Genomic DNA, 26,601 nt, shown 5'->3' with positions numbered 1-26,601 from the left:
CATCAGTCACATGACCTGGTGACGTCAGAAGGTCCTTGCGATGAAGGGGATGTAGCCATTACCGAGCTTTTTTTCTTTTTTGTTAGTGCCTGGAAAGGTGTTGGAGGGAGATCCGAGACAAGGGGTCCTACAGGCCGGTCTAAAAGCCATAGGGTGTGAGTGTATCCGCTACAGGTGCTGGTGGGGTGTGCAGGGGCGCAGTGCCCGGGGAGCCCATCTGGTGCCTCCACCATTCAGTCCCCCTGTTGCCCCTCGCTGTGAGATCTGCAGTTAGACATGGTGAGATCGGTCATGACCTCCACTATAGCATGGGAAATAGACTGTGAGCTCTTCGGGTCATTGCCTAGCTATTATCTATTATTAGTCATTTTAGAATTGTAGAACACACGATGAATGAGTTTTGTTGATCAGATGCATTACTGTAGATGCTATCCTGGACTGACTGTGCCAGAAGACAGATGTATAGTGCATACAGAGCGTGACAACTTAACCTATTGTTTTATGACTTGTGAGCATCTGAAGTTGTCAGTTGGTAACTATACATAACCGACTTCTTTCTCTTAAAATATCATGTAGACCTAGAGCAGCACCTGCTAAGCCAGTGTGAATTTTACACCAATGTCATTGTTTCTCTGTCCGTTTAAAATGCATTTGTCACTTACTGTTAGGTAAGGGTGGAGTTGCACAGGTGCTTTTCAATGCCACCTTATTACAGCTGGAGAAACGGGACAGTCTGAACAGTGGTGTGTAACATTGGATAGGAAATAGTGTTTCCTTGTTACATGAATGGCTTCAACTGTGAGCATATTGCAAGCATTGTTTTTCAGCTTAAATGCTAAGATGTGGCATGGGAATGGTGTCTCAGTCTTATCTGTCACTACCTGAGTGTTTCACAGCTTATTAGCACTTCTAAAGCCCTGATATATTATGTAGTTCTGTACATTGGATGGATCATGACACAAATATATTACATATTGGGGCATATTCAATTGTTGCCGTTTCCCGCGGCGTAAAATATATTACCGTTATTATGGTAATTCTAAGCCGGATTTCAGCTTGCAGCTCCGTGGGCATATTCAGTTGTTGGAGTTACATGTAAAAGTAACGCGACGTGCGTACTATTACCGTCATTATTGTAATAGTGCGCGTAACTACCGTTTTACGGTACCTTTAACGCTGGATTTCAGCTCGCAGCGCTGAAATCCGGCTTAGAATTACCGTAATAACGGTAATATATTCAACACAGCGAGAAACGGCAACAAATGAATATGCCCCATAGTGGCATGAAGGTAAACATAGCCATGCACATTTCAGTTTACAATATAAGAGGTATAGGAAAAAATTGATACATACGCTAGCTACATAATAATTGTAGCTGGTGAAGGGGAAAGTGTGTGTGACTACTTTTAATGCAGTAGAAATATATATGCTAGCCATATTAAAGCAACCAATGGCAATGGGCATTTCTGTGCAACTATAAGAGGCGTGGTACAGTCAGAAGGAAGAGAGACCGTGGAAGTCAGCTGCTGATAACAAAGCTGCCATTTACCATTCATTTATATTGGACTTCTTCTTTTAGTTCTGGAAAATGCTTTTGCATAGGTACATGATTCATGTACGGGGTCAATAGCATCAAATCCGAGAGCTCTCCTTGTGGCCAGTGCTGGTGTTTGTTCTTGGGGTGCCCCCTCCCCATCGGAAATGGGGCCCTACCCCCAGTGCTGCTTACTATAGCAGGTGGAAAGTGCTGGAGGCATCCTCTGCTCCTCAGTGGGAATGTGGTGCAAGTGTCTAGCCCACCACAGACATGCAGCAGCTTGGCAGCTTCATAGGTAAAAAGCTGCCTGTTGCTTCTCCTTGTTTGCAGCCAACGCTCTTAGTGGAGGGCCACTGCTGGGCCTTAAGAACATTAAATGACTGTCACTTATTCAATGTTTTATGCACCCTTTAAACCTTGGTACCCTAGGCAAGTGCTGAGTTTTACCTAATGGCATTTCTGGCCTTGCCTGTGCCCATTTCATCATCAACATTTACTTATATAGCGATTTACAATTGTATCCTTTAATTTGGTGTCAGATGAGTGATTGTGCTGCTATATGCCATCAGTGTGTTCCTGACCATTTTGGATTTGTTGATACATATTATTCCTTTCCTTATAGCTATCTGCCAGTTTGAGCTATCTTACCTGTGTTTTTCTTGCCACTGGACATAGAGCTGGGACACTTGTCCTCCATGTTTGCAGATAAGCAATTTTTTCTCCTGTTTTTTTAGATGATAGTCTTTGACGTTACCTTGTAATTTCCCACTTCCTTATATATTTTTAGCTGTTTTATATTTGCGGGAAGCTTATACTTAAAAATGTAGCATTTTTCTCCCTCTCACATGATACGACCTTCAAAGATGTTTGAGATAAAATTATCCATGGGAGCACGAGACTCATTCTAAAATATCCATGTGTTGCTTTTATCACCTGTCACCTTGAGTAGGTGGTGAAAAACTGTTTTTGAATTAAGAACATGGCTAAAGAACTGTTGTATATGAGCCAAATGGTTGCATGTTTTGTAATCATTTTATTTGCATTATAATAACCATCTTTTGAGTTTTGCATTTGTGTATCCTCAGGTCTTTAGTGGTGGTAGTTTTAAGAACAAATAAAAGTGTAATTTTCAATGTTTTGGACAGTTCTTATCTTAGGTAATACTTAGGTGTTCATGACTTATGTTAAATTCAGCATCACAGAAATTTCTTAAAAAGAATGGTACAGTTCAAGCGGGTTGGCCTCTTCTGAAGAGATGGGTCAGATAAGCAGAATAAGTGGCTTAAGTATTTTGCAAAACACATCATACAGATTGGGTTCCATTTTAGTCAGCAGTCAATTAACCTACCATGTATGTATTTGGAGTGTAGAAGGGAAACGCTGACAAGTATGGGGAGAACTTTTAAACGCCCCAAGATAGGGCACTGATTTGGAATCTAACGCATGACTCCAGCGTTCTGAGGGTCTAGCCACTGTGCCGCCTTCACTACCACCTTGGACCCCTGGATACTGCTCTGTACAGCTCTTTTCCTTATAGTCCTGCTGAAAACCGAGGATAGGGTGAACGAGAAGACCAGTCACAAAACATAAATGCTTCGTCTTGCAGTGATAGTTGTACAGCTTGATGTGAGTGGGAATAGGGTGAACACACGGACCAATAAGAACCTGCAATCGCAGAGAATGCAGTTTATTGGTCGTCTTATTTACATTCTTCTCCGCATTCATTTTTAAAAGGGTCTCCCATCTAAAACTGGTTTAGATAGTACGTCTAGACCATTTATTAATAAAGATAAGTTGTCGTTGTAGAAATTAAATATCACATTTGATATTTACCCAATTACACATTTACTATTTAAAGGGGGTTTCTGCCATCAGATGACATCAACTTTTTACCAAATACATTTCTGTAACTTTTTTTTATTTCTTTGTCTCTCTAGGTTTCCACGTTTAAAGATGAAGAGCAATAATATGAAATTTTTCTGCGGTTCTGATGTTTCCTAAATTTATTTCTACCCATTCCAAATGTTATATGCTGTGCAATGGCAAACAAAAAGGAACCTCCTTTTTTTAATGAAGATGAAATCGGATCACTCAATTACAAGCTACCTTTTTTTGAAACAATTGAACTCGTCATTGAAACCCTTACAGGGACGTGCTTTGAGCTATGGGTGTCTCCATTTGAAACTGTGGTCTGTGTAAAAGCTAAAATTCAGAGGCTGGAAGGTAACATTTTATTTTTATTTATTAGGGTTTAGCTAACTTAGTGAAGTATCAGAACTGTAGATTATCACTAGGTCTAGTTTATTATAATGTTATACCTACTTTCAACATATTATTCGAGAAGCATTTGAGTATATGGAACTAAATAACATATTGCATAGGGCAAGTCTTGCTGTACACATTAATACCTTTTTAATAAGATATATAACCTTAAGGTAAATTGCCCACATGCATAATCGCATATTCACTTCTGCATCCATCAGCGTCCTAGCTCTTCCTGTTCATGAATGACACATAATGAAGACTAATTTGAATGTGTGTATCTCTAGCTCATGTTAAGTAGTACTGTTGTCACGATGATGGAATATTGCAATGCAGCTTACATATTTTCATACCAGTTTGACAGGCGTGCTACATTATTGTCCTGTGCTACTACTAGGTTTAGATTCTTAAAATGACTAAATATTAGCCTAGCCCAGGGTTTCCCAAACTCAGTCCTCAGGGCTCCCCAACAGTGCAGGTTTTCTGGATCACATGTGACATAATTAGGACCACCCGTGGATCTGTTACAATGTGTCAGTCAGTAATGAATACACCTGTGCTCCAGCAAGGAGATATGGAAAACCTGCACTGTTGGGGAGCCCTGAGGACTGGGTTTGGGAAACCCTGGCCTAGCCCCTCCAACTTTAAACCTGCCTGCAGTTGGACATGCAGACTTTTTTTCCCATTTACTTTTTAATGCTCTGATTTGCTACAGGTTGTTCTAGCCCCATATATAAATTACACATGGGTGTGCAAAACATTAAGAATAAATAGAATAGGAGCTGTGACACTACCCAAATTAACCTAAAAAGTGAAGTTGATGGTCAAACAACGATTAGAGCTATTTTACAAAGTCCAAACTTTGACAGATCTTTAGCAACCTACAAGTGCTTAATTTTAGAAAGTGACAGTTTATAAAAATGGTTTATAATGTATTACAAAATTTGTACAAAATTGTTGGGGGTTTTTTTGTGCTTTTTTTTTTTTTTTTTTTTTTTTTTGTCTGTTAGGGGAGATTGAGTTCAGAGCGTAAGATGTCTCTGCAGACGTTCCGATGTTATGGTTGGAATCTCTGCTTACCCCATAGAGGTGGAAGGATAAATAAGTGGAGATTACTACAGTAATTGCAACATATATATTCTCATTCATGGCAGAAACACCTTTATTGCAGAGATTAATGTTGGCCAAACATTTAAAATATTACAAAGAAGTGTGTGCAGAGAAGAAATAGTGAAATTAAAAACAGAATCTCAGGAATAATGGTGTTTCTGACATGCATGAGAATATATATGTTGATTTACTTATGAGAGATTTGATTTGAAGATTATTAACTAGTGGGCTGGAGTGCCTTTTTTCTGTGGTCTTATATTGAATTATATTGGAAGAGCACCCCTTGATGATATAGTCAAAATAATACTTTTGATTTTTAATTTTTTTTTCATAAGGTCAGTTCTCTTCCTTGTGCGATAACAATTCTTTTCACATGTCCCAAATAGTAGCATGTTTTGTCTTGTATGACAAGAGGTCATGTATGATGAAACGGGAAGTGATTCTTGCAGTATTTATTTAAGGCTTTCTATCTAGGCATTTAAATGATGTTCACATATAGCCATTATCTTTGAATTGAAATCATAAACATATTTTTTATTACTTGGAAATGTGTTAAGGCATGACATTGAATCAATCTTGGTATAATATATGTTTCTTCCTGCTTCAAAGTAATTCTCTATTGTACCGGAAGTAGATGATGAATGATCCCCTACACAGGGCAAATTTTATATCATAACCAGCTAATTCCAAAACCAGGGTTAAGGAAATTGCATATTCAATATACTCCTTTTTAGCTGCAAGACATGATGATTATGAACGAAGCTAAACTAACAGTTGACAAGTAAGCTTAGCTGAGTATCCATTCTGTTTATGGCATCTTCTGTCATTGTGTTCTTAGGTTTTTCACTTGTGATAATTATTGTACTGTTACTAAGGGGCATGACGTGAGCAGTACTTCCAGAAAATCCAGCTTTTTATTCTCCCCTGCTGACTTCAATACATTTAAAACTCTCCTCTACGAAAACTATATTTTGCTACAGGTCATTTTTAAATCCCCTTTCCCTTAATTTTTACCATAAAATATCTTAGTCAATTGGAAACCAATATCTGATTTTAAAGCCTAAAAGAAAACATGAACAAAATTTTGTCACATCTTTTACCACCATGTTTGGGGGGGAATTCAATTGGCCGCGTTACGGGTAAAAGTAACCCGGCCTGTGCATTATTACCGTTATTATGGTAGTTTCAACGCCGGCTTTTTACTCGCGGGCAGAAAGCCGGGTTAAAACTACCGTAATAACTTTAACGGCACGCAAATTTGGGGGAATTGAATTCCCCCCTTTTAGTCATGTTATGGCAGGGTACATGTAGACAGCATTCATATATCCCTCACAGTATCCAGGTAGTAGCAAATTTCTAATAACAGAACTGCTCTGAAGCTGAACAACAGAAATGCTGTTGATATTCTCAATGGTAGAACATGTGCTTGATTTTGCAAGCTGCTGTCAGTGTCCTTCATTTTCTGGGAACACTTGGGTGTAAATGTATGAAACTGCGTGTTTAAAAAGTGGAGATGTTGCCTGTTTTCTAGTTATCATTTATTTAGTACATTCTATAAAATGATAGCCAGAATCTGATTGGTTGCAACAGCACCGCTTTTCAAACCCACCCGAACTCTCAGCTTGATGCATGTACCACCAGCTGTTTTCTAAAGTGCTTTATAACTTTAAATGGAGAAATTTATTTGTTATCACTTCTTAAGTTTACAGCACCTTTGGTAAAAATCTACTGCATATTTCATATCTTTTCAACCATGTCTGGTCCCTTTTGCTGTTATCCTTTTTAAAATAGAAATATCTCTATTTTCAAAATCCTATATATCTAGTGGCCCCCATGTCACACGTGATCGTCTTTGACATGTGGTTTATAATCGGCACATGGAGATGGGGGGGTGGGGGTAGAGGAAGATCCGTTGACTCCCTTTTGTCCATTTGCAAGTAAATGGAATCGGCAGCCGCCAAAAAATGTATACGCCGCTCCCTACTGTAACTAAGCAAGTAGGTGTAGAGTCATTGGGACTAATAGATTCCATTCCCATTCCGGTTAACATGCTGAGCATATCTGTTTTCTCCTTAAATCAAGAAACTGGTACATTTTTTATTTTTAAACTTTTTTTTATATTTATCAAAGAAATATATGTAAACAATCACAATAAACAATATTGAACAAGTAACGGGACTGTTTCTTTGTTTTTGTTTTGTTTGTTTTTTTTCACCCAAAAGGGATTAATGGGGTGGTGGGGAAAAGGGAGGGATGGAGAATGGGAGAGAACAGGTACTAATCAATAAACAAGCAATATACAAAATATTAGGCTAGCGCAAATATAAACATAAAAAACAAAGGTAACAAGAAGATCGTAGGTTATCAATAGTATCCCAAATCTCAAAGAAAGATTCAGTACTGACCCATCCAAGGATGTGCGGCAAAAGCTTTGAATAGTTAAAGTAGGGAGGGTGTCTTAAGAGGGGACGGATGGTTACAAGATTTGTCTGGAGGAGGACCCAAGTCCCTTTACCACTCCCTTTTGTGATAGCCCTGAGAGCCAAGAGGAATATCAAGTAACAAGTTCTAAATTGAGGAAATCATACCCTTGCAAATCAGTGACTTCAAACACATTTTTTTTGAAATGAGTAAGGTACCTTAAAGTATCAGCAGGGGAAGAGACATGAGGAAAGTGTCTCCCCTGGAAGAATTAAAAAAACAGGGTGGAAATGGGAAAACTTTTGTTGGATATCGCTAAGGGAACTTCCAATGATTACCGATGTCATAGTCATTAGCTACTCTAATCCCATTGGAATGTGGGTGATTTTAATTGTGATGATCCTCCCCAGCCACAAAATGATGTATTTCCTCCATGTATTGAGATACAAGTTAATTCTGAATATAAGCTTGAGAAAATTCTCCTGGTATAAATAATCGTAGGAGGAGGGGATGAGTACCCTTAGATATTGTATTTTGCGTTTTTGCCACTTGAGCTTACAGTTTGACTTTATATCTTTTATTTGCATGTAGCAGCATGGCCTCAGATTGGGAGAAGTTGGTTTTATAGCCCGATAGGATGCCACACTCTTCCATTAGCCGATAGATGGGCGGTAAAGAATTCTGGGGCTGAATGAGGGATTGAAGTTTATCATTTGCAAACAAGGAGGTTTTAAATTCCTGGGACCCCACTACCAACCTAGGGTATTAAATCTGAACCAGGGCAAATACCTGGGGCAATAAGGGATAGGCTTATCTAGTCCCATTGAAGATTGGTATTGTGTCAGAAAGGGAACTGCCAATGAATAGTTTACTGGTGGGAATGGTGTATAGGACACTGATTCCGTATGCTTGGTAAGTGTTTTAAGCATGAATTTCAATAAATAGATGGAATTATTGCAAGTTATTTCTTTTATTTACAATTTGTACGAGATCTATCTATTTTCTTGTGCGTCGCTGGCCTGATGCCCTGGAAGAAACCCCACTTGATAATTTATGAATCCTTACTGGAAGGATTTAGATTGAACAGTTGGCAAAGAACAATGTAAAGTTTTATATCCGTATTAACCAATGAGAGAGGTCTATAGATGGCACACTCATGAGGATCCTTCCCTGACTTGCGTATCACCGCTATCCTGAATTCCAACATAGTTTTATTCAGGTGATCCCCATGAAGCACAGCATTAAGCAAACTCTGGAGGTGGAGGACCAGGATGTGCGAGAATTTCTTATAGTGAGCTGCAGAAAAGCCAACTAAGCCAGAGGTTTCGGATGCTTTACGATATTTAATAGCTATAATTTTTGGGCTGCTGGGCATGAGAGCTTCAGAAGCTTTGGATTTTGAAGGAAATAATTAATGTCTTCCTCTAACGTGGATTTTTTTTTTTATTGTAAGCTTCCTAGGTTATATGATTTGGAATAGAAATATTGAAACTATTTTATAGTAAGCTCTGGGTTATACATGAGTTTACCCTTGGAGGTTTTAATACCTATAATGTTTTGCGAACTTATAAATGTTTTTTTTTGTTTTTTTTTTTGTTTTTTTATTATTTTAGCCTAGATTTCTGTGTTGATGGAACAGTCAAATCAAGTTCCTATTTTGTTAGACTTTTGAATTATACATGCTTTTCATTGTTTGGTTAAACTAGGGAACCACCAGTTCTGTGCTCACATCATGTATTCAAATCATTCCACAGATTGATGATGGGGGTTAAGGTTTGGGCTTTGACTGGGCCACTCCAGGACATTGTATTTAAAAAAAAAAAAAATCTATTTAACCCACTGCTATCTGCCTTTTGCTGTTTGCTCTTGCTCATTGTCATAATGGAATATAATCTACTGCTGAAGTTCTAGATCTATTTCAGATTGCAACAGGTCCCCCCCCCCCCCCCCTCCCCTACACGATTTGTGTCTAAGATTTTACTCCATCCATTTTGCCCCTCTGCTTTAGGGACTGGAACCCAATCTGGAATCCACAGATATATTTTTAGAGATACATATTCCCAGGAACAAATGGTCTTTTAAGTGTTGGTAATTTTTTAATTTATATAGTATTTGGTTTTTTCATGGACATTGTCTCTGGAACCTATTCAGTGTTAGAACCAATGACATGCAAATCCTTGTTAAGCAAGAGCCACTTGTTGCTGGTAATTAAAAACAATGAAACTGTGTGGGATGAGATGTCATGAGAGCAGTACAAGCAGTAACTAAAATATTAATGAGTGCATTTTGTAATTTCAGAATGTTTGCTGTTGGTATATTGTTGGGGAAAGGACTTGTGTTGTTTTTTTGTTTTGTTTTGCGTAAACCCTCTCTCAATAAACAAAATGCCCTGAAATCTTGTGGTTACATGGAACACTGCCTTGCTTTTCCTCTTGTTTTTATAATTGCATTGTTCACAATATCAGCCATTGTTTATACCAAATTTTCTGCATTAGTGCTAATATTCTTTATATTTATAATGACTATTATTCCTAGTATCCTTTTACATTCAGTGGATGGAAAATGGATATCATATTTTTTATTTTTTTTTAGTAAATGCAATTGTGAACTATAGACCAGCAACTTGATTTCAATATTCTTGTGAATTTTTTTAATAATATGTATATAGTTCTTGTGGCACCTTCTACATAAACATTAACCACAATAAGAAGTTACTTGGCTGTAGATGTTTTATAGTAAATATTATACGCTTGCCTCACTTTTTTTATTCCCTTTTCTAGGCATTCCTATTAGTCAACAACATTTAATTTGGAACAACATGGAACTAGAGGATGAATTTTGCTTGAATGACTATAAGTAAGTGACCATAAACTGAAATATTTTTCTGCTGGCCAGACATTGATTTTGGTGTTCTTGAAACTTAGGCTGACCATGGTATTTTTTATATTTATTTTTTTCCCCCCTTCTAGCATCTCTGGAGGTTCTACTTTGAAGTTGGTGTTGGCTATGAGAGGTGGTCCAATTAACACACGGAGAGGTATGTACAGGTGATGCCAATAACCTGTGCTGTTTTTGGCATCAAATAGTCTATTATTTAAAGTTGGATATTTCCAGACATAGCTACTACATCCTATCTCTAGAATGAGCCACTGAAATGGAATCACTGTTTTTTGGTTTACTGACTTTAACCTTTGAGTGTTCCTTGTACTGTCAGGTTGATCTAGAAGGTGGACACTAGTAAAAGCAATAGTTTTTAGGTGGAGTTAGTAAGGATCAAGTACTAATGTGTTGCCTAATCTCCCTTTCTCGCTTATCCTTCTCCCATGTTTGTTTACAAAATGGGTGAGGGTAGTTCATGTTGAAATTATTGGTATGTGTGGTGTAGAAGCAAGATGTGCAACAAGGACAAATTTGATTGTTAAAAACTAAATGTTTTGGGGGGAGGAGATGATGTGCCAGATGTAGAAACGCTAAAGAAATGGTTCAACGAACCAGGAAAGAACTGTCACGAAGGCCAATGGAGTGAAGGGTGTGTAGGAGAAGACGGTGGGCAACAGTGTCAAAAGCAGCAGAGAGGTCCAGGAGAATGATTTGAAATGAATGCTTGTCCTATATCTTCCCTTCAGCCTAACATGACTGCATGTTATAGATGTATGTATTGCATATCATTAATTGGTAAGAATCATTACTTATTGAGTGAGACTTCATCCAAATTAAAGTTGTGGCCATTGAGGACTAACTGGTTATCAATGGCACAAGCCCATTACCAAGCTAGGTTAGTGTGTCATTTAATATTAATTTACATTTATATGAAATATCTAGGCATTGGAAAAGTATGCATGTATATTCTAGCTTTGCACTCCCCTTCTAATGTCATTTATTTATGTAGTACCACCATATACAGTGTTTTACAGAGAATATTTAATTCCCATCAATGCTTAGATGCTAAATTCTTCAAAACACACACACACACACACACACACACACACACACACACACACACACACACACACACACACACACACACGAATAAATCAACCCACCAATATATTATTGGACTGTGGGAGAAAACTTGAGCACCTGGAGGAAACCCACACAATCGCGGGTAGAACAAACTTCAGAGAAGATTGAGGCTTTTTTTGTGATTGCAATGGATAATAGTTTTTCTTTAAAATGAGCACTTGTGTCTGAACTTCACAAAATGCTTTTTTCCTTTTTTAAATTGTCTCTCTCCTATCTTGAGATCAAATGCTAACTGATCTGTTCTATACCACAAAATGAGCAGATGTTTATACTTAATATGGGGAATATTAAGCCCTGACAATAGCTGTATTACAGGAAGAGGTGGTTGACAGAAAGGAAGTGTCCAAGAAATGGACATTAGACACCCCACTCAAATTGAAATAAGTCCTCATGTACTTTTCAAGATGGGAAAAAAACCAAACCTATTTAGACAGTAAGTCTGATTGTGTACATGTTATTTGACTATCTATTAAATGGTGTTCTATATGCTGGGCCTTTAATATAAGAAGGAGCTGAACAACTCCTATAAGCATGGTTTCTTCCCTCCTAAACTGTGAAAGCTATTCATACACTGGTCAAAAAGAAAATCTCATGTTGAAAATATGTCTGTACTAAACATCAAAACACACAAAAAAATGAAGACCTCCATTACATAATTACTGACTGTTGATGTATTTGTCCCTTGAATTGCATGTTCAGTGCCTCTGGTAGATCCAATCAGGGAGAAAGCAGAGTCCATGGATCCTCTGCCAGATGATATGTGGGAAAAGGCCCCCTCAAATAAGCAGGCTACTTTTTTGGTATACCGTGAAGGTGATCAACTGAATTTCTTCCGTGTGGTGGACAGAAAGGATGGTACCTTAACTCCGTTGTCAGAATCTCTCAGGTAAACCCCACCTTTGTTTTCTTAATGCAGGCCTCTCAGACATGCTTTGGGGGAGTTGACTTGTGTAATTGAAACTGGTTAGTGATGTCTTGGGAACAACTGATTGCAGACAAACTGGATTATAATAGAATGGAAAGTGTTCTAATATAATGGCTGTTTTTCATTCAAACCTATTGGCTGCTCTGTGATAGATAGTAGTTATTAACAACTGTCTCATACTGTACCTCAGTTTATGCTGGGAAAAGCCTGGGTCACATGTGCTTGAATGTACATCTAGACCAGTTAATGAGTGTGATGTCATCTGAAGAGCCAATCTGAAGCTACAATTAAGAGATTGTATCTGAGGTGTTGGGGCACGTTCGTAAAAATCTTCTTTGTAGGTGGTAGATTGAAGAATGACATTTTTCATAGTCTAGGTGTAGCTGTCTTATTTGGAGAATTTCCTTACTTGCAGATATATTTCCAAATCCATTTGTAGTGTAGTTTAATGGCAAAAACTGCCAAACTGCTGTCATGATTAAACCTCAGTGAAGGGTGCAGACCCAATAAGATTAGTGAAGAATATAACATTGCGGCTATGTGAATGTGACCCCATGTTGATCTTGAGTTCCTTATTGGCACAAGTTTTTTTTTAAAGATTCCCTGCAATATTTTGCAGATTGCATGCCCGAAAGGTAAACTTTCTACACACAGTTGCCAAAGACACTTTTACTTCTGTTCAGATGCATCTCTGCGTATAATGTGCACTGTCCAAAATTAAATTGACCATTGGATATGAGCATAGTACAATTTTAAATAAAATGTAACACCTTCACTAAATCTTTACTTATTTGCATAATCCCCAATGTAAAGATGGGGTGATTGATATAAATAGATGTGGTTTATGCATTGAATCAATATTTGAAAACTGCAATTTAGACTGTTTTATCTTCAGCAGAATTATTTTTTTTTTTTTTTTACTACTAAATAGTGAGGCATAGTGACATCAGACGCTACTATCTGGCCTCCCACCTTTAGTTATGGTGTGGCTATTTTTGTCACAAGTATTACAGTGGGTTGAACTGGAAACATCACTTTTAGGTGGAGTTAGGTTATCTTTTAATGATCTTGGTTCTGGTCATACTTGCCAAAAAGTGAACAGTTAACTTTCACCTGGTTAATAATCTTTCATGACTGATCTGGGACTAGTTTAGATCATGTTTTTTACTTCTATCTTCCCTTCTTCTTCATTCCCCTATCGAACAATCCAGACTTTGTTCTGGGCCACCTACCAATTTGTTTCATTCTTTGCCAATATATGGGAATTAGGATGTTGACAAATATACTATAGGAAGGTGCGTAAGCCCATTGACTAGCTGACAATAAACACAAGAGCTGGAGGATATTAGACCTTTAGGGCCAATTCAATTCAGCCACGCTATTCCTATATTATTTAAATTATTACACTCCCTCCTGAAAGATCTTTTATCCTTCCCGATATATGGACTTGGAAAATACGAAGATTAGTTGGCCTTCCAGACAAAGCTGACAGGGTGCAAAATGGTACATGCTTGGGTAAATTTAGAACAAGCTGTCATTTTCTGTAGTTGCCTTGCTTCAACATACAAGGTTATAAATAAAACTGCACAAATCTAAATCTTTTCACTCATTACCTGTTCCCAATCCTGGTTACCAGAGTTTTTTCGGGCTGTACCCATTCTGTGGGTTTTCCTTCTTCACACAACAACTTTCCTCTACCCTCCATATCTTAAAAGTTTTCCATGAAAACCAACCTCTTCAGGTAAGGTTATCAAATTCCCAAACTATCCTCTCAACCTAAGTAGGCTCTTCCAGCCTATTACCACCCCTATACACAGTTCACACAAACCTCTGACCCCCTAAACCGCATTGATGTATAGCTGGATGACAGAGCCTCATAAAGCACTTTTTCCTATTGCAGTCTGTCTGCACCAATATGCAATATGAGGCATTTCTCATGCATAGAAATCCTATTGTCCTATGGATTGTAAGCTTACCTCTTTGTTTGGCTTTTCTAATACCTAGTCTTGTTTTATTACTGGGTTTCTTTCCAATTGTAAAGTGCTAAGGAATATGTTGGCACCATATAAATGTTAATAATAACAATCTATGTGTTTTATTTTTCTTACACGTGAATCTATCCTGTAAACTGATCTGTTTCTGTCTTCTCTGCAGTGGAGGTTCAGTATATAACTTATACCCTGAAGATGAGGATGAAATTGAGGCCTCTCCATCTGGCCAACAGATCATAGAAAATTCAATCACTATGAACAAAATGAAGTTGTTAAAATCAAATATGGAGAGCATGAACCTGAATAAAAAGGTCATTAAAGTGACACAATAAATGATTTATTTTACCAAGTACAGTTCTGCCAAATTATATTGCAAGATTGGAGCTTTTTTTTTTTACACTCATTATGTAGCACTGTACATAAAGGATATCATGATGCAAACAAATTATCTTCCGTTTCATATCAATGTACGTAATGATGGCCCTGCCTAAATTACCTTAAAATCTTAGAGGTGTGCTGAACACTTGATAGACAAAGTACAATTACAATTATAGCTGTTAGTGGGGAAGTGGGAACTGCTTATATTTAAGCATTTACAATTTTGAAAGTAATATATTAAATCGTTTAAAGGCCACTTAATATGTCTTTAAAATTGAATTTAACTGCTGTATCCTATTCTCTAATAATGAGCTTTCATGATTCCTTAACATTCAAACAGTTTAAGCTACTTCCATGAGTACATTACATACAGCTTAACATTTGTAACGTTTCCTGCTTTTTATACCTTTATACTGCTGTACCATACGTTCCTGCATGTTTTGGTTTTTTTTTAACTTCCTTTTTTTTCTTAATGTAGCCTAAAAAGACATCTAAATTGAAACCTCGACCTCCCATAGTTCCACGTCCCTCAACGGCTTCATTGACATCTGCTCATCACAGGCTTTTAAGAGTTCTCCCCCACATTGGGCAGACTTGCCTACCTCCCGGGAATCCACAAACCACTGAGTCTTCCTACAATGCACTTTCCACTCTAACTGCTGCTACTAGGATAATCCCTTCCATGACTGGTGACTACCTGAATGAAGATGAGACTTGGGAAAACTCACCACTGATTTCATCACTCATTGGTATTAAATTACCTTCCAAATTATCCTGTGTAGATCTTGAAAATGACAGACATTCAACAAATACAGTACTCCCCCCTGTTACTAATCTGTCTACGAAAGATGTGTTGACAAAAGAAAGTGACCCTGTCTTGTGTCAAAATCTAAATATGCTGTCTTCTGAAGAAACTTCTAGGTCAATTGCAGAGTCCTTTGCATTATTAACTGATATAGGTTCTGCTGAGCAGTATGGAGAACTATGCAACTTGGGAAAGGTGACATCAGAATTTGAATTGACAGAAGGAAGCAATGAACATCCATCTATTGAGACACATCAGGCAACAGTCTCAAAATTTTTAAACTCTGATTTGATGGAGACTTCCATCAATACCACAGAACTGAGTCCTCCAAGAAGTAAATTTTTGTCACCCATTCATTTCACCACACACATCAATGACAATACCTTTTCAAAGCCACAACAGCAACCTAAATGTTTCGAACTGGGAAGCTTGAGGCCACCTACTTCATACAGGAAATTTCGAAATATAGCTGATCCCACATTTTCCAGGACTACTAGATTTAGAGGAGTAAAAGTTGAATCTCCAGGGAAGCAGTCTGATGTGATTTCCAAAATGGAAGCTAGGGACATGACTGAAGCAGCTAATAAGGCTTCTAAAGAACCCATGGGCTCACTGAATAACTTTGGATTCTTTGCTTCGCTGGCTCGAAGCACAAGTAGGGACAACTCCAGCATCGGCATACCTGGCAGACTCCAAAATGTTGCTGCTCCACCTGGCAGTCTTCTGGAAAAGAAAATGTCTCCGTCAATTGACAATTTGAACATCTTAATTGTGAGTGTGTGCGTTTTGTATTGTTTTAATATATCAAAGCTCAATGGATTCTCCATAGAGCTGACTTACAATTCATTTTTAGTTTAATTTACCAAAAAATAGGAAAGCCTAAACACAGAGGGCCTGATTCCTTACAGAAAGTAAGGCAAAAAAAAGAGTACATTTTCTCCGGGACAAACCAGTTACAATGCAAGGGGTTCATATTAGTTGATTATTTTGTACAAAAGAAAAGTACTAGCTGATTTTTTTTTTTATTCATGTAGCACACACATACATAATAGCTTTATTTCTACACTGAAATTTAAAGTTGATCTAGGCCATGCCCTGCCCCAATTATAAATCTGTTTCCACATTTTAAATTTACCTCCCCCTCCAATGCAGCATGGTTTTGGCAACCTGCAAAGTTACTCTTTTTTTGCTTTACTTTCCTTAATGAATCAGGCCCAGCATGTATATATTTGTTTTACTCTGTAATTTAGATACAGCTTTATACATTTCAAGATTGCTTATATCTTCGACTTTTGTGCTGATGTTCTCTCAATTCTCGCAGTTTTCTTTGCAGTTGGGAGCACTCCTTCTGACATGAGTGATACTGGCCTAGTAAACAGGAGTGGATACGTGTTTTATGCAGCAGTTTTGAGTGAGGGCTTGAGATCAGCATTATGCTTGTTTGCTAACTATTCCTGCTACATTACCTGCAAATTTGCCAGAATTGAATTTCACTATGACTTCTACTTGATTTGGCTTTTTAGCTCCAGAGGAATCTGAACTCCAGGTTGAAATAGCTAATAAAGCTTCTGAAGAACCCAGGGGCTCACTGAATGACCTTGAGTTTCTTTCATTGACTTGAACCACAAGTCCAGCACCAGTATCCCTGTCAGATGCAGCTGACGTTGATGCTTTCCCTGCCAGTCCTGTGGCCATAATTGAGTATTACGGTGTCATGACCATGTGTAGATGGTTATTTATAAATTGTATACCCCCTTCATTTGTTTTCTTCTTATTATGTAGAGTTATATCATGCCTCTACATTCTTCCCCTGTGCCTAAATAGTCTACTCAAATCTACAATCTGCAAAACCTGCGGAATTCTGGAGTGTTTCTCAAATTTAAATAATTGGTTGCCTGGTGTCACTCAGCCAATAGGGAGCCACTGGGGATGTTCAGGTGGCCACATGCACACATTATTAGCCAACAAGATCATTGTTCGGTTTGACCAAACAAATTGCCAGATTAAACAGGCTTCAACCTTTTGGCACTCTGGTCAGGCCACTCTCCTTGACACTGGGGCCTAATTTTGCAGGACGACCACACACAGAAGTTAGTAGAAGTTGTCCTCTGACCGCATTTGCCAAAAGACCCGATTGATTTCTGATGGGATCCTTTTCCTTGCAGCCATTTTAAGGCCATATTCAATGCAATATTGGGCCAATTGCCTTATATTGCTAGCCTATGTGGCTTATGTTACACTGCACATCAGTTTCGATAATAGGATAAATACATTAATAAAACCACTTTTTCCTCTCTATGGTCAGGTCCTAAGTTAGACCTTGAGATAACTGAACATTGAGAGGTACATATGTTACATGCCACTGAAATTTGCATTGACTGAACATATCTTTAGTTTCATATCCCCCACCCCCTCCCTCAATTTTGATATTTGAGACCATTACCATTGTCATTACTGAAGGATTATTTGTTAGAGAAACTGACAATTGGAAACATGTATTTGATTAAGGTTGGTGAAATGTAAAACGTGAGTCTGGTGTTTTGCTACTTGATAGGAGGGGAAGTAATAACATGCGTAGTATTGATTAATGATCCATTGGATGAATTGTACAACAAAAATGTAAGATGCTATATGTAACATTGTACATGGCTAAGAACTAACCATATTTATATATACTGACCTGCTTGCATGTTTGTTATGAAACCTCATGTGCCTCAATACTTATTTCGAGAAAACCTACAGCTTAGAATTTTGTTTTTAGAACTTCTGGTAAAACAATTAGCGATTTGTTATTGTCATTTTTATTGGTATATAGAACTCGCTGTGTGTTGCACAGTAAACGCAAAAGGTTGAACACAATGCACTCTGTAAACGGTAGTACAAAGTGGCCTAGGGAATGGTGACACTAAACAGTGGTTTCTTGTGTCGGACCCACTGAACATCTGCTCCTTAATAAACAGACTTCACCCAACGAATACACTTTGTTTTCAGAGTACATAAAATGCTTTACCTTCTGCCTAGTTTAGTTGTCCTAATAGTAGACCTTGAATAATGTTAACATTAAAATACAAAACGTAACCATAGAGATCTTCAGAAAGACACATGTGACCATGTCAGGCAGGGAAATGGAATGATCTACATGATGGTACGTTAGACTGAACAACCAAGTAGCTCTTTATAATCCTGAAACATTTTCTCCTTCAAAGGTCTTTGTTAGAGGGCAATGCACACACAAATGCTTGACTTTTATAAACATGACTAAAATATAAAACATGGTTGTAGCAAAGGATCATGGCCACTGTAATTACTGCAATATTGGAAAGTGTCATTACAATCCGCACCGTAGATTTTCCTATTTAACAGTTGAAAAATTGCTCCATACTATCGAAAGGATTGTTTTCTTCAGGTGTCTGTCTTGTTAAACTGCTTTAATTTCGATTGGATGGATATTTCTAAAACTTCCACATTGTCGCTCTGATTTCTAAATCCAAAATTTCAAGCGGATTGGTAATTTTACATTAGTTATTAACTGGTGCAGTGCTGTACGAGCAAGCGGGCACACACTGCGGTCAGATCTTACACTACCTGGTTGTAGCTATTGGTGATGCAGTAACAGATAAGTAAGCTTTGAAAATTAGAGGGCTGTGGGAACTTCAGAGTGGATTGGACAGAAATTGCAAGTCTATCTGTACTAGAATGAAATCGGTTATTTATGAAAAGTTGATCAGTGGGTCGCAGAGTTGATTCAAAGGCATAATTCAATGTGCTGTGTTCATGGGCCATATAATGAATACCAAAATGCATGACTATATAAAAATAAACCATGCAAAAGAGGTGTTTTACTTGCATTATCTGAAAAGTTCATAAGATGTGGTTACGTATATTGGCCAACCTCAGGTTTGTACATGCAAACATGCACTTCAACTCTATTTGAACAGAAGAACTTCTTACCATATGTTTTGCACAGTTTGTATACAAAAGTAACCCAAAATTGATCCATAGTTATACAATAGTTGCTATTTATTCTTTCAGCTTTTATTAACTATTTTGAGGGGAATGTTTCATGCACCTCGTGTACATCTGGATTATACTGCACACACACCCATATATATATTTTTTTCCCTAGACCCCTCATGGACTTGGAGAAAGTGTGCAAAATACTAGTTGTGGAAAAAGCACAGGTAAAAAATATAACCCTTTTTATATTTCTTTTTTGTGCATGAACTGATGGTCACTGCATGATGGACTAAATCCAGTTGCTATGTAATGCGTTGTCAATGTATTGTGTATATGAAAGCAAAGAAGGACGAAATGGAGAGTGTGGTGTGATCAACATAGGCCCTGTCTGCAGACCTAGCATTCCTCCTTCCATCACAACCCCAATCACAGCATATATACTGCACCTGCCACAGAACATGGCAATGAAACTCTCCACATCCATATACCTAGATCACTCCACCCCAGCCGCCTCCTTCTCCTCTTTCTAATAAGCCATCATTCTTCACACCATGCTTGCCTAATCCCAAATCTCCCTACCCTACTTCCTTCACACATGCAATGACTGCTAAACACCCTCTCTCCCTCATACTTATTTTGGTTCCTGTAACCACCCTGCTCACAGTCACTAACCATGGTTCCCAAACATCCCCTTTCTTCCTCGCTCCCTCATACCCTGATCAGTTTAGCGGTGTCTGACGAGCCTTCCTGCCTCTTTCTTTACTGATCTCTGTGTATGCAGTTCCATGTTAAGATATAATATGAAGCTGTGATCAGAATCCATCTCCTTCACAAGGCAGTAATTCTCAAACACTGGGAGTCTGAGCTGGAGAGCGATCCTTGCCCCACTACAGATACCCTGTTTGATGTGCCCATTTAATGGGGCTACATAGAACTATATTATTTATTATTATAATTATTATTATTATTATTATTTACAAGGTGTCCGTAGCGCCGTACAGGGACAAACAAATTACAATACAATGGGAGACAGCACAGTACAGTAAACAGTAAGCACAGTAACTCAATAAGCTCAATGCACAGCTAGAGAGGGCGGGGGAGGGAGGATCCGCAAACGACGGGGCCCAAGAAGGAGGGCGCGGAAGACAGGGAGACCCCCAGGGGGGGGGGAGTAGGGAGCATATTAGGGCCATCATGAGGCTACATGTTGATATTATGTGAGTACAGTGGCGTCGTAACACTATATCCCAGCGCCATTGAAGCTATATTCTGGGATAAGGGTTTTTTGAAGCTGAGGTATACAGACTCCATGTCTCTCTATAGGTTACCAAACTGCTACTAACACACTGATTCAGGTGGAAGCACACAGTGATAGGTCAATGAATGGCAATACACTGCAAGCTTCCTCTTGTGTAGTAGGAACCAGATGGTGAGGACTCCAATAGAAGAACAGTGGAGGGAGAGATGGAAACGCCAAGAGGGAGGCAAAACCATCCACCTCAGATAGCTCCTGGGTATCATGGTATGGCTACATAGGGTCATGATTGGCTTCTAATATGGCGGTGTTTTAATTTGTGTACAGCTGTCACCTCTCATTGGGCAACAACCGGGTCACTTGTGCTAGTAATAGACTATTGTAGTGCTGCCCGGATGAGGTGAATCACTCCGTAAATAGCTTGTCGGTCAGATCCTATTTAAATAAACTGGTATGATGGCTCTGGAGGTCTCTGGTATTCTCAAGTCCAAATGAACCATTTTGGACAGCCCATAAGCCCCTATCTACCACAGTTTTCACATTCTTCATGGGAAAATCATGTGTTAAGAGTGCATACCAGCCTGGGTCCTATTATGTTTATATTAAGAGTATGTTTGTTTGTCCCTTCTTTTTTGTTTTTCTTTTAACACCACCAACCCCATTTTATAATGCTACAATTGCTTCCCACCCAATATGCTCTTTACTCAAATGTGTTAAAGTGTACACGTTGCACGGCAGTTTACCTAATCCTCAATCCGTTTAAAGGTTGTGGAATTAGTGCTTGTGCATTAGGGCACACAGATTGTGTATGAGAATTTTAACATATGATTATTATTTTCCCCATTGTTTTATAAATATGAATTTGTTATTATTTCTGTTTGATTTATATTGCAAAATTGCAATAAAATGTTCCTGTTTTTTAAACAAGGAAAAAAATAAAAATAATTTGCCAAACATTTTGTAAAAATTAAAACGCACATCCAATCTTCGTCTTTGTACACACTACAGGTTTTTTACTCAATCTTTGGGCCGGTTACACGATAAACAACATTTGTATCGATTTGATTTTAGAAACAGACTAAAAATCTCTATAAACAATAGAACGATGTCGTGCCAATTCTGCAGTGTGTACATACGACCATCTGTCCGACAACCTGCCGATAGTTCCTCCAACAGCGATGCCTTTCTGGGAGTGTATATTTAAATTTATTATGTTGTCTCTTAAGTCTCATGTGGTGCGTTGTCTAAACGTGAAGCACATGGAAATAGTGATCTTTTAATGGCGTATCAATAATAAACCTTTTTTACATGCTGCATATGTCATCATAGTGTTCCTGTATGCAAGTGTATACAACAGGAATTGTTAACACATGTGAAAATACATATATTAATATTAAAAGCCAGATTTATTTACTCATGTGACATGTCCATTTCTTCAATTCTGTGTCATCTACCTGTAATTTTGCCTGCTATCATACCGTTTTATATATTTATAGATATGTATCATTTATTTTGCGCCTTGTTTTATTATTGTACCTGTTATGGCCATGATTAAACATATGGACAAGTCCATAGGTTCAGTATACCTGTGTCTGTTCCACATGCATGTCCAACAAATCAAGATCATTTTTCTCCAGTTTGAGTAATTTCTTCTTCACCTCATTTTAAATTTGGCCTCAGTTCGTTAAAATATTTATTCAGCTTTTCCATCTTCTCTGCCACATCTTTTCCATGTATGTTTGTGGGTGTTAAGTGCGCTTTTTATTTAAATTAATTTAGCCTATTTCTGTAGGCATGGCTGATTATATGTAGAGCGTGTACGGAGTCACGATACTTTGAGGCGATGGTTATGACAGATGAAAATCACAGATCTGATGGAAAATCGTGTAAAAGTCTATAGTGTGTACACATGAATCTGCACACTGATCGGGGTCTTTCATTCATTGGTAAAATCATTAAGGAGATCGCATCGGGAGAAATTTTCTGTAGTGTGTGCCCAGCCTTACTCTAATCTTCGGTTTCAAGTTGTCTGGCAAATTTGCATTAAAATGTTGCTATTCAAATTTCTGCCCGGCAAACTAGATATTGCTGCAGCCAATAATAGTGCTAGGCGAACAAACCTCTGGATACAGCGATTAGACTAATTGTGGCTGTGCTGCCTAATGCAGACTTGCATTATTGTACTGTGCTACAATACAAAGCTGATGTTCATCATATATTCTAAGAAAGTCCCTCACTTAGAACAAGGTACCCGGTATATATTACTGGATAGTTTTATTCTAAAAATATTCCCTGTTTTCACAGTTGAAGCAACACCCTTATTCCCACCTGTTAAGTCTGCTCTTCGGAATAAGAAGAAAACAACAAAGCACTGTTGTCTATGTGGGAAGAAAACTGGCTTGACGACTAGCTTTGATTGCAGGTGATCACTTCATAATTCAGCTTAATTTCATCCAGACATATCATAAAAATGTTTAAACTAATCAAAGTAGGCCAGGTAATGTCTTATGCTGGGTATAGGAGAAGAAAAAACAGATACTGTACTCTATAGATGCTGAAGGTTTGTGGCTGCAGGCTGTATCTCATTCATTTTGTTCACTATTTTATGTATAATGCTAAATCTTACTTTGGGTTTTTCCTGACAAAGATTTATGTGTATGTTATCGATCTATTTGTTTTTTGTGGGTTTTTTTACAAAAAATCTGATTTACTAAATAAAATTACCCAAGAGCAGCCTGGCAAATGTTAAATATAGTAAATTTATGAATCATTTAAGAGGAATATCGGCAAAATGTGTCTGCAGCATGCACAAATGCGTGGGGTTTAGTAAAGTGCGTTCATAGAACTTTAACACTCAGTCAGTTTGCTTACTGTTTATTGATGTTCAACAGCAATAAATGCCATCACTACACAGGGAACACTTGTATATTCTCTATGCTCAAAGAATTGTCCTCTGAAGGTGTTATCCACCCAATCGTACAAAGGTGTATGTGTATTGTACACTTTTATGCAATTCTATTCGTTTACCTTTTCAGGTTCCTGTTTTCAGCTGCTTTCTTCCATGGTGCATGATAGTCTGGCTAGTAGCCCAACAGACATTACAGATCACATACTGGATGTCCCAGTGTTCTACACAAATGTTTTATGTTTGATCTTTATTTTAGTTGGTTTGCTATGTAGTCTCTGCTGCATATTAACCACAGGGTCTCTCCGAAATAACAGTCCTTGGATTAAAGCAACTGATAAGTGGCTCAAGGTAGGAGCCTTGATGGGGAGTTTAGGTTTGTGTTTTTGTTTTGTCTTTTTATAATTATATTTATATGCCTTTTTTACAATGTAAGCTACAGGAGGTTAAAGAGGAGACTTTCCCAATGTTCTGGATATGTAATATATATGTGGTGGCTGAATGTGTGTTTGGATTTTCATCATTGCTTCTTTGGATTTGGTATCCAGGACTGTAAGTTAACTGCATTACTCCCCTCTATATGAGTCTCCTGCCATCACTCCTAACCCTATTTTTCTTTTATAGGTGTGGAAACAATTTTTGTGCCAGTCATCGTTATGCAGAAACTCACAACTGTACCTATGACTACAAAACAGCTGGACGGAGGTATCTGCAGGAAGTGAACCCTCTGATAACTGCGCCAAAACTCCCTAAGATCTAACTGCCCCCACATGCGCGGTGCGCACTCCAGGCCAACACACACCAATAAAACGTTTTGCTAATCGTACATAAATTTTTGCCACTTTCAACAACTTTGCTCCAGCTAGGCAATTTATTTTATTATATAATATCCAGAGAATCCAGCACTCGGGAACCTCAAACAAATATAATTCCAATATGGTGTGTAATGTTACAACAATTAGTGCCAAAAGTAAATCTTTACATATCAAACTCGCACAGAAAATATATATTCATGGTGTATAATCCATATTACATAATTAAAGAAAAAAAACATCACAATAGTGTACTCCACAGGTTTACACTCTTGTGTTGTGAGTGAGAGATTTGCTTTGGAAAACAATTCTATGTGTCTTCTTCCATGTGTACAGTCTAGCGTATAGTGCCCATATTGTCCACACAGATTTTAAAAACCAGCGAGGTAAGGATTCCGTTCACTCGAGCTGTGTCGTGATGAGGACCTTTTTAATAACTCAGTATATTGCTTGTCAGATAGTCTTGCCTGCTTCAGCAGGCTGGCAATCTGAAAACGATATACTGAGTTATTAGAAAAGTCCTGATGAAGACACCGTTCAGGTGAGTGTAATCCTTTCTGCAATTCTGGTGGTTTTAAATCTGTGTGTACACAAATTTGTGTTAGCACATTCACAAGATTGGTTATTGACATGGAATAATATAAATAGCACAGAGTTTTCCAAAGAGGATGTCTTGCCCACACCAGGTTACACATAATCCTGTTTTATATATCCTGGACTTGAGGGATCAGATAAATGCACCCTTGTTTTATACGTCATAACTACACATTTTCTGGGTGAACCGGACTTTCTGGATATTTTGTTCACACCTGGACCTACATTGGGAGCACCACCTCTTTATCCAGGCTGCAAAGGACATCACAGAACAAATCTTACAAAATAACCTACACCCGTTAAGGAGCCTGGTCTACTTTTAACTTTAGTTATCAAATAATGTGGATAACACTTTATGTAGATACTTTCAATGAATGTGGAAAGAAAAAAAATCACATCTCCATTTTAATTCACATTGTGTGAAGTTTTTTAGATTGGCAAGAAAAATGCTATTTCACTAGACAAGTCTTTCAAAAGATGCACTTTACTGAAAAAATATTTACTGTATAATCTGAGGATGTGGTAAGAGGGAGTCTTGTATTCATCTTATTTTTGTCTTTTTTTTTTGCTTGTTTAAATTATTTCTACAATATTTCAAGCTCCACACTACAAATAAATAATTGGTATGATCCATTCAACTATAAAATATTTAACATATATTACAATTAATACCAGACATGCAGTTGGGTTTGCAATGAAGTGTTTCGTGTATGCCATTAAATTTAAGCATTTTTATTCTTTTGTAATCTTAAATTTTTAAATGTCAGGGTTTCCCTCCTAAAATACAGATTGTTGTCATAAAAATTGAAATAAAAATTTTCTTTTTAATATGTTTCATTTGTATTCATTCTCTGTTTAGCATATCAAGGCATTCCATTCTGTTTTGTAAACTGCAATATTAGGATATCATAGAAAAAATGATTACTGACTTTATACATAATTAGGTTTGATCAACATGCGGGCTTTGTTTTTAGAGATTAGGAGGGTAGTGCTTCTCAATATTGCAGCAGTGCAAGCCAGGGCTTGTGAGAATGGTTAGCGTGCCTGCAGAGTGGTGGATTTATAACCAGGGTAGGGTATATATGTGTGTGTGTGTATATTAATATATACAGTATATAACCGTAGAAGAACCACATACACATACAAAGTATTGAATCAATTGAGGTAGCTCAGTAGAAATTTTTGTAACCAAATCCAAGTATAACAATACCAGATAACTAGCACTCCAGCAAAAAACGATACTTATCCAGGAACCATGTTGTTAATGGAAAGTATGAGGATGGCCGTTGGAGTAAGCATTACTACCACAAAAAAATCAGGGTGTTGGGCTGCTGGCCCTGATCACCAACCCACAGATCTAGATGACGCCTTTCTCTTAGAGCTAGATGCGCTCACCGGTACTCGGATGCCCCCAGGACTTGGCTCCAGGTGTAGTGTGGGTTGGTAATACAGGACCACAGCAGCGGGCCAGGAGACTGGTAGAAAGCAGCGGGTAGTCAAAACGATAGCCAAGGTCAAGGGTCATGAGCAAACAGGGTAATCGGTAAACACGCCAGAGGTCGGGGTCACGGGCTAGGTAGCAGAGTCCAAGGTACAAGCCAAAAGGGTCAGGGTCACAGGAAACAA

At 38.0% G+C, this 26,601-nt stretch overlaps 1 protein-coding gene across 3 annotated transcripts; it reads left to right on the top strand.

The window, feature by feature from the left end:
- The first annotated feature begins 17 nt into the window (after nt 1-17).
- ZFAND4 (zinc finger AN1-type containing 4) lies at nt 18-25,807 on the top strand. 3 transcript variants are annotated; one of them, XM_075216550.1, is made up of 10 exons: nt 18-155; nt 3,475-3,760; nt 10,111-10,186; nt 10,300-10,367; nt 12,053-12,239; nt 14,433-14,580; nt 15,126-16,223; nt 19,579-19,633; nt 22,969-23,086; nt 24,194-25,807. In XM_075216550.1, exons 2-10 carry the CDS (start codon nt 3,577-3,579, stop codon nt 24,327-24,329), a joined length of 2,070 nt encoding a protein of 689 aa, XP_075072651.1. In that variant the 5' UTR covers nt 18-155; nt 3,475-3,576; the 3' UTR covers nt 24,330-25,807. The 3 variants fall into 3 exon arrangements, with proteins under 3 accessions (XP_075072651.1, XP_075072650.1, XP_075072652.1); XM_075216549.1 differs by having other exon boundaries at nt 18-279; XM_075216551.1 differs by having other exon boundaries at nt 24-81.
- Nucleotides 25,808-26,601: the final 794 nt, after the last annotated feature.

This window comes from Mixophyes fleayi, chromosome 6, assembly GCF_038048845.1.
Source record: "Mixophyes fleayi isolate aMixFle1 chromosome 6, aMixFle1.hap1, whole genome shotgun sequence".
NCBI lineage: Eukaryota > Metazoa > Chordata > Amphibia > Anura > Limnodynastidae > Mixophyes > Mixophyes fleayi.
This window is presented reverse-complemented; position numbering and strand designations above follow the sequence as displayed.